General features: G+C 46.5%; 1 protein-coding gene across 1 annotated transcript; it reads right to left on the bottom strand.

The window, feature by feature from the left end:
• Positions 1-5578: 5578 nt before the first annotated feature.
• LOC120916314 (nuclear factor 7, ovary-like) lies at positions 5579-7268 on the bottom strand. The gene has a single exon (XM_040327220.1). It carries the CDS (start codon positions 7202-7204, stop codon positions 5657-5659), a length of 1548 nt encoding a protein of 515 aa, XP_040183154.1. The 5' UTR covers positions 7205-7268; the 3' UTR covers positions 5579-5656.
• Positions 7269-9307: the final 2039 nt, after the last annotated feature.

Raw genomic sequence — 9307 nt, 5'->3', positions numbered from 1 at the left:
CCAGATCCACGAAGCGCGGCGCTTCTTTCCGTCCGTATCTCTGATACCCTACGCCGCCGTAACTTACAGCCTATTTTCTGTATCCTGAAAGAATTTACGCCGCAAGTTACGGCGGTGTAGGGTAACTTTGGCAGGGTAAGGGAGCGCAATTCAAATGTATGAGATGGGGGCGTGTTTTATGTTAATACGTCTTGACCTAATGTAAATAACGTTTTTTTTTTTAACGGCGCATGCGCCGTCCGTGGGGATATCCCAGTGCGCATGCTCGAAATTAACCTGCAACAAGCCAATGCTTACAAAGTGAACATCATTCTACGCAAAGCCCTATTCGCGAACGACTTACGCAAACGGCGTAAAATTTACAAATTTCGACGCGGGAACGACGGCCATACTTAACATAGGATACGCCTCATATAGCAGGGGTAACTATGCGCCGAAAAAAGCCTTACGGAAACTACGTAAAAAAAAATGCGCCGGCTGGACGTACGTTTGTGGATTGGCGTATCTAGCTAATTTGCATACTCGACGCGGAAATCGACGGAAACGCCACCTAGCGGCCAGCGTAAAAATGCACCTTAGATCCGACGGCGTACTAAGACAGTCGGATCGAGCCCAGCTTCAGGCGTATCTTGTTTTGTGGATACAAAACAAAGATACGCCGAGCAACCTAGAAGTTACGCGGCGTATCAATAGATACGCCAGAGTAACTTCTTTGTGGATCTGGCCCTATATATATAAATTATGGGGTAGATTCATGTAGGAGATACGCCGTCGTATCTCTGAGTGTGTGGCGTCGCATCTATGCGCCTGATTCATAGAATCAGTTACGCATAGATTTGACTAAGATCCGACCGACGCAAGTCTCTTACGCCGTCGTATCTTATTTGCAATTTTAGGCTGGCTGCTAGGTGGCGCTTCCGTATATTTACGCGTTGAATATGCGAATTAGGTAGATACGCCGATTCAGAAACATACGTTTGCCCGGCGCATTTTTTTACGTCGTTTACGTTAGGCTTTTTCCAGCGTATAGTTACCCCTGCTATATGAGGCGTATCCTATGTTAAGTATGGACGTCGTTCCCGCGTCAAAATTTTTATTTTTTACGTTGTTTGCGTAAGTCGTTCGCGAATAGGGATTTGCGTAGAATGATGTCACCGTCGTGAGCATTGGCTTGTTCCGGGTTAATTTCGAGCATGCGCACTGGGATACCCCCACGGACGACGCATGTGCCGTTAAAAAAAACGTTGTTTACGTCGGGTCACGACGTATTTACGTAAAACTCGCCCCCACCACATCCATTTGAATTCCGCGCCATTACGCCGCCAAAGATACACTACGCCGCCGTAACTTACGGCGCAAATTCTTTAAGGATTCGAAAAAAAAGAAAAAAGTTACGGCGGCGTAGTGTATCTTAGTAACGCTACGCCCGGCGGAAATATGCGCCGCTGTACGTGGATCTGCCCCTAAATATGTATTTATTTATTATATTAAACCCAAAAGCAAACATTTATTATATTGCAGCTTATCAGTTTTTGTAGAGTCTTTGTGGGCGAAATGCGTTAGTCTCGGTTGCACCTGGTGGTCTGCGCATTGATTTGCTTCAATAAACTTAAAGCAGTATAGACCCAACAGCAAACGTTTTATTATATCGCAGCTTACCAATTCTTAGATGTGACAGCTGCATTCGTTTTCTTTTTTTTTAGGCTTTCTTTCTTCTATTTTCATCTGGTGATCTAGCCAGTTAGTCTGTTGTTTTTCAAAAGTATAAGCTCTTTTCCAGAAGTATCAGTTTACAGCAGTGGTCTCCAAACTGCGTCCCTGGGGGCCAGATGTGGCCCTTTGCTTACCTCTATCAGGCCCTTGGGCCCAATGTGCAGGCTGCTGGATTCTGAAGAAATCTTCACTGCAGGGCTGCCCTGTCCTCTTCCTGCTGCAGTAGATACGCCGGCGTACTTCCTTTGTGGATCTGCCCCACTATTTTTAGCGCAATAGCGCCTGCAAACCGCCCCAGTGTGAAAGGGGCCTTAGTGTAGCAATAAGTTGCTAAATTTTGTACCTTCATTAAATGTAACCGTATTGCTACACTTAGAGGCTCCTCTCTTCTTTTTTATACTCAGTTGTGACATGACGCTGCTCTTATATCAAGACATCGCTTGTATATCAAGGCAAAATGTATTAAAACCTTTTGCTTGTCTTGCAAAACGCTCTCAAACCAAGTTACTCTCAAACCAAGGTTTTACTGTATTACATACTATACTGTACTATACAATACTATACTATAGTAAACTCTTCTGTATTACGGAAAACATTAACTTAACCACATTTCATAACAATCATGTCATTTGCATTTGAATCACTTGACAACATTGGGCCGGATTCAGGTAGAATTGCCCATTATTTACGGAGGCGCAGCCGCAAATTTGCTCCGCTGCCCTTGATTCACGGAGCAGAAGCTCTGTGAATTGCGCGGGCGCGCCGGCAAAATGCCCGGCGCTAGAGCACGCAATTTAAATGATCCCGTAGGGGGCGGGAATCATTTCAATTAGGTGCGTTCCCGCGCCGATCGTAGCGCGCATGCTCCATCGGGAAACTTTCCCGACGTGCATTGCGGCAAATGACGTCGCAAGGACGTCATTTGTTTCAAATTGAACGTAAATGGCGTCCAGCGCCACTCACGATTCACTTACGCAAAGTACGTAAAATTTTAATTTTGCGACGCGGGAACGACGGGTATACGTAACATGGGCTGCCCCTGCTAATAGCAGGGGCAGCCTTGCGCGAAAACCACAGTACGTAAACGACGTAAATTGCGTACGCAGGGCTCGCGCAACGTTGTGAATCGGTGTTAGTATGCAATTTGCATACTATACACTGAGCACAACGTGAACGCCACCTAGCGTCCACCGCAAGAATGCAGCCTAAGATATGCGGGCGTAAGAGCCTTATGCCGCGCAGATCTTAGGCTGCAGTCGGCGTAACGAGGTTCCTGAATCAGGAGCAGTCGTTACGCCGGGGCAAGTAAGCAATTGCGCTGTGTAACCTATGGTTACACAGGCGCAATTGCTTCTTGAATCCGGCTCATTCTTTATATATAGTGCATTTACGCCGCACAAATGTAAAAGCGCCCTAGGGCATTTCATTTTTTTTTTATCTTTTTATGTGTCTGTTTTTGCTATTATTTATATACTATACATAAGGAAGTAACAAAAATAAGTTGTAAGAATATAAATGTAAAGTTTACGTATGTATACCAATATGTTTTTGTTGTCTGTTTTCTTGCTGGGTAGATTTACCTTCTCCATTGTGACCATTGTCACCGAAACAGAAACTGGTGGGAAATCCCAAATTTTGAGTTGTCACCAGAACAAGAGGTGAGGTTTTCAAAATGGGGACATCAATTCCGTGATAATTGTCTATGACGGATGAGTCACTTTGTAGAGACTTCCTCTCACTTCCTGTTGCGTCTCTGGGACAGGAAATGAAGGGAAATCTCCCCAGTGGGACACAGCCAATCATAAACCCACAGGGGTTTAAATCCTCCCCTACCTGTAGAGCAGGAACAGCCCCACTGAAAGTACATTTTCAAATTGGGCTGTAACCACTTGCCAACGATGGTTCGGCTGGGCAAAACAACGTTATGTTACATCGCTTCGCCCTGTGGCCACTACGCCCAAACCTGATGCGAGTGCCCGGCGGGCGCGATGACCGCCGGGCACCAGCGATCGCTCGTGTAAACACACAGATCCCAGTTCTATTAGGGGAGAAATGAATGATCGTCTGTTCATACAAAGTATGAACAGTGATCTGTCATTTCCCCTAGTAAGTCCCATCCCCCCCACAGTTAGAATCACTCCCTAGGACCCACTTAACCCCTTGATCGCCCCCTAGTGTTAACCCCTTCCCTGCCAGTGACATTTTTACAGTATCAGTGCATTTTTATAGCACTGATCGCTGTAAAATTGTCAATGGTCCCGAAAAAGTGTCCAATGTGTCCGCCATAATGTCGCAGTGCCGATAGCCGCCATCACTAGTAAAAAAAAAAAATAATAATAAAAAGGCCATAATTCTATCCCCTATTTTGTAGACGCTGTAACTTTTGCCCAAATCAATCAATATACGCTTATTGCGATTTTTTTTTACCAAAAATATGTAAAAGAAAAAGTATCGGCCTAAACTGAGGAAAAAAAAAAAACTGGGAAAAAAATTGGGATATTATTTATAACAAAAAGTAAAAAATATTGGTGCAGATCCACGTACCTTTGCGTCGGGCGCAGCGTATCTAAGATACACTACGCCGCCGTAACTTATTTATTTTATTTCGAATCCTCAAAGAATTTGCGCCATAAGTTACGGCGGCGTAGTGTATCTCTGGCGGCGTAAGGGCACGGAATTCAAATGGATGTAATGGGGGCGTGTTTTATGTAAATACGTTGTGACCCAACGTAAACAACATTTTTTTTAACTGCGCATGCGCCGTCCGTGGGGGTATTCCAGTGCGCATGCTCGAAATTAAACCGGAACCAGCCAATGCTTACGACGGTGACGTCATTCTACGCAATTTCCTTTTCGCGAACGACGTAAAAAAATCAAAATTGGACGCGGGAACGACGGCCATACTTAACATTGAGTACACCTCATAATAGCAGCTTTAACTATACGCCGGAAAAAGCCAAACGCAAACGACGAAAAAATGTGCCGCCCGGACGTACGTTCGTGGATCGCCGTAAATAGCTAATTTGCATACTCGACGCGGAATTCAACGGAAACGCCAACTAGCGGCCGCCGAAAAATTGCAGCTTAGATCCGATGGTGTACTAAGACGTACGCCTGTCGGATCGATCCGAGATGCCGTCGTATCTTGTTTTGTGGATACAAAACAAACATACGACGCGCAAAATTTGAAATTACGCGGCGTATCAAGAGATACGCTGGCGTAATTTCTTTGTGGATCTGCCCCATTGTGTTTTTTTCAAAATTGTCGCTGTTCTTTTGTTTATAGCGCAAAAAATAAAAACCGCAGAGGTGATCAAATAGCACCAAAAGAAAGCTCTATTTGTGGGAAAATAAGGACGCAAAATTTTGTTTAGGTACGACTGCGCAATTGTCAGTTAAAGCGACGCAGTGCCGAATCGCAAAAATTGGCCCGGTCATTTGGCAGCCAAATGGTCCGGGGCTGAAGTGGTTAAGGGAACCTGTTGTTTCCCCCTGCACTGGCAGTAGGGATGAGCTTGGGTTGGGTTGAACCTGGAAGGAAGTTGTCAGTGCCGGCTTGTTATGGCCATATGATGTCACAAGCTCAAAGCTTCTTTATGTGTGTGCAAACCTGGGGTGGGAAATGACCCCAGCCACAGCTGATTGGGCCGGCACTGGCAACTTCCTTCAAGGTTCAACTGAACTTAAGCTCATTCCTTATTGGCAGTCTCCTACATTTGCCTCCTTGAAATAACAGTAGACCTGCGATAGTATGGAAATGATCCCCTAGATCAGGGATATGCAATTAGCGGACCTCCAGCTGTTGCAAAACTGCAAGTCCCATCATGCTTCTGCCTCTGAGTGTCATGCTTGTGGCTGTCAGAGTCTTGCTATGCCTCATGGGGGTTGTAGTTCTGCAACAGCTGGAGGTCCACTAATTGCTTATCCCTGCCCTAGATAGTTGTCAGTGTGGCATGTTCATGATTGTCACAGAACTTCTATTTACTAGAAATGCGGCATGAAGGGGTTCTGTGAAAGTGGTACGAAAGGTATATATGTGTCTGACCGGATCACTCAGTTCATAAAAGGAGAGCCGGCCTTCCTCATAATCCAGATATACCCCAAAACTGAGGCTGGAAAATGTTTGCTTTAAACCAATTTCATTGTCATCATGCAAAACAAAATACTTGTCATCCAGCCTTCGAAAAATCCAAGACTTCTTATTATTTCCAATGGTACGTCGATCTTTGGTATCTATACTTGTATAGGCGACCCCTATCCTCCAGCTACCTGCTTTACTTGTCTGCACTTCCCAGTAATGTCGTCCTGATGAAAAACTAGTTTTACTTAAAACCTGATTAAGATCAAATCTTCTTGGATTTGTTGGGTAATTATTGCTTATTTCTGTGTAAGACACGGTTTTTAAGTCTTTAGACACATTCAAACTATTCCCAGCTGTATCTGCTTCTAGTACGATGTCTGAATAAGTCTCCAATGTATCCGACCTCACTTGATTTACAATATCATACAAACCCTTCAGCAATGATGTGAAAGTTGGTCCTTCATGGAGATCTTTCACATCGTTTCCCTCTCTTGTTCCCTTCAAGTCTTTATGACCCTTCATATCGTCTTCTAAAACATTTAGCGGATCCGTTATGTTGTAGAGCTTCTCGGCCATTATTATCTTATTGGAGAATTCATCTATTTCAGCTTCCAGATGCTGGATGAGGTCAGTTACGGAGTTTGTAGCTTCCTCTTCTTGCCTGTGACTCTCATCGAGGATCCGCTTCTCAAGAGCCTCCAACTTTTTATGGACGTCCGCAAACAAGTTTGTGACTTTCTTGTTAAAAGTAGCTGCTTTCCTCTTCACTTTGTCCTTGTGCCCCAGAAGAGTCTGGATCCTTCTTCTGACCTCCGCTTTATGTGAGGACAAATCCCCAAGAACATTCCTCAACTTTTCTCTCTTCTTCTCAAAAGCATCTTCGATCAACTCAACCTGGTGCCCCTTGTGTGTTCCATCCAATCTACAGGAGACACAGATACAGACAGAGTCCTCACAGCAATAGAACTCCAAGATCTTCTTGTGTTGGGAACATTTTCTGTTCTCCAAGTAAGTGGTGGGCTCAATCAGCACATGTTCTGGTGATTTATTGTGCACTTTGATGTGACCCTCGCACAGAGAAGCCTCACAAAGGACGCAGGTCTTGACCGCAGGTGTTGAAGAGTTAATGCAGTAAGTACACAAGATTCCGCCAAGTTCCTCCTCGGGATGAGTAGACTGGAAACGCTCTGCGACATTCCTTAATACAATATTTTTCTGTAGCTCAGGTCGCTCCTCAAACTGCATCCTGCATTCCGGACAGGAATAACCTCCAGATCCTTCTTGTGAGGACAATACATTTCCTATACAGGTGGAACAGAAGTTGTGTCCACATCTCAGAATTACAGGGTCTTCATACACACTCAGGCAGATGGAGCAGTTCAGCTCGTTTCTCAGTTCAGCAGCTGCCATTGTTGAAGGGAAGGAGGAGGAAATGAAAGTAATCCAGAGCTGGCAGCTTGTATTCAGCCTCTGAGCAGAGTACAGAATGAGAAGTTTCGATTCCCGGTATAACTCCACCTCCCAACTTTCTGAGATGACAAGGTGTGTCACCTTTTGCACACAGTATATAGGCAGGAGACACACCCATTGCCTTTCACCCAAAGACACAGAGACTGACGAATGAATGCACAAAAAATAATTAGTTAAATAATTTCCCATAATAACAATATGCATCAATGTAGGGGTTATAGAGCAGTCTTAAGCTGCGTACACACGATCGGAAAATCCGACAAGAAAACCGTGGATTTTTTTCCGACTGAATTTTGGCTCAAACTTGTGTTGCATATGTACAGTAGCTGGGTATCGCCAGGGATGGACTGGCCATAGAGACTACAGGGAGTTTCCCGGTGGCCCGATGGCTCAGTGGGCCGTTTTTTAAAACAGAGACTCTCTCAGACCCCCCCTGTCTCTCAGTCCCCCCTCTGTCTCTCAGTCCCCCCTCTGTCTCTCAGTCCCCCCTCTGTCTCTCAGTCCCTGTGTCTCTCAGTCCCCCCCTCTTTTAGCCCCCAACTCTGTCCCTCAGCCCCCTCTATCCCTCAGACCCCCCCTCTGTCTCTCAGACCCTCCCCTCTGTCTCTCATCTCCCCCTGTCTCTCAGCCCCCTCTATTCCTCATACCCCCCTTGTCTCTCAGCCCCCTCCCTTTGTCTCTCAGCTCCCCCCTCTGTCTCTCAGCTCCCCCCTCTGTCTCTCAGCTCCCCCCTCTGTCTCTCAGCTCCCCCCTCTGCCTCTCAGCCCCCCCCTGTCTCTCTGCCCCCTCCCTGACTCTTAGGCTGCTTTCACACTGGGGTGGGCATTGACGGTAAAACACTGCTAGTTTTAGCAGCACTTTATTGTTGTTTTAGCTGCACTATTCGGCGTCTAGCAGGTGCTTTTAACCCCCACTAGCAGCCAAATTCAAGGTTAAATGTGCCTGTGTATCGCTGCTGCCGAAGTGCTTTGCAGGCGCTTCAGCTGCAGTGGCCATTCATTTGAATGGACAGGAGCAGTTTGTACACCGCTCCTCCACCGCCCCAAAGATGCTGCATGGAGGACTTTTTTCAATGCCCTGGCAGCACCCCAGTGTGAAAGCACTCAGGCTTCCACACTGGGACTGCAGCAGAGGCATTTTAAGGCGCTGTTTTTAGCCCAAAAGCACCTAAAAAATGCCTCAGTGTGAAAGGGGTCCTACACTCACCCCCTCTCTTTTACACTCACTCTCTTTTTCTTACACTCCCTCTCTCTCGCTCTCATTCCCCTCTCTCTCACCCTCTCATGATATACAATAATGGATGTAGGGGCCTTTTGGTGGGCATGATTTTTCGTGGGGGGAGGGTGTCGGGCAGCATTTTATTGAATTAAAGTGGGCCGGTCTGGATGAAGTCCGGGGCCAAATTTTTGTCCCAGTCCAGCCCTGGGTATCGCCCTTTCTGATGTGAAACAAAGGACTACCATTGCTGATCGTGAAGGATCTCAGCTCCCTCCGGTGGCCGAGTTGGGTTAGAGCCACCTGTTGTTTACATTTCATTCTGGTACCGCAGTGAATGTTGGGGGATAGAGTTCAGAAGGAGAAGAGACTCCATTTGCCCTGGCCTGTAATGAACTACATTACCCAGAGAGCAGCTGTGCAACCCCAAGATGCTTTGCCTTCCGCACCGCCTGCTGAGGGAGGTAATTTAAGGGAGAGGACGTGTTTGGCGCGCTCTCTCGGGACCGCCTCTTCAACCCAGGAGGACGCTGTCAGGAGTGTCTCCATGGGGAGTAGGCCGCAGTTGAGGCCTACCAATGCCCGGGCGGAGCGGCTTTGAGAAGGAGAGACGGAGTTTCTGCCGGAGTCATCGGACGAGATCCCAGTAACCCTGCGACCTGTCTGAGGACCGGAGACTGCTGACCGACCGGACGGTGTGCCATAGAAGGACAAGGCCTGAACCGGTTGGGTGAGACGGGCACTTGCCTGAAAGTACTGATTGTCTTGCGGAAGGGCATATCATTGATATCCATCTTTGCGGTTTGACTATTAAGGAAACTTTTAACA

This window comes from Rana temporaria, chromosome 10 (assembly GCF_905171775.1).
Source record: "Rana temporaria chromosome 10, aRanTem1.1, whole genome shotgun sequence".
Classification (NCBI taxonomy): domain Eukaryota; kingdom Metazoa; phylum Chordata; class Amphibia; order Anura; family Ranidae; genus Rana; species Rana temporaria.
This window is presented reverse-complemented; position numbering and strand designations above follow the sequence as displayed.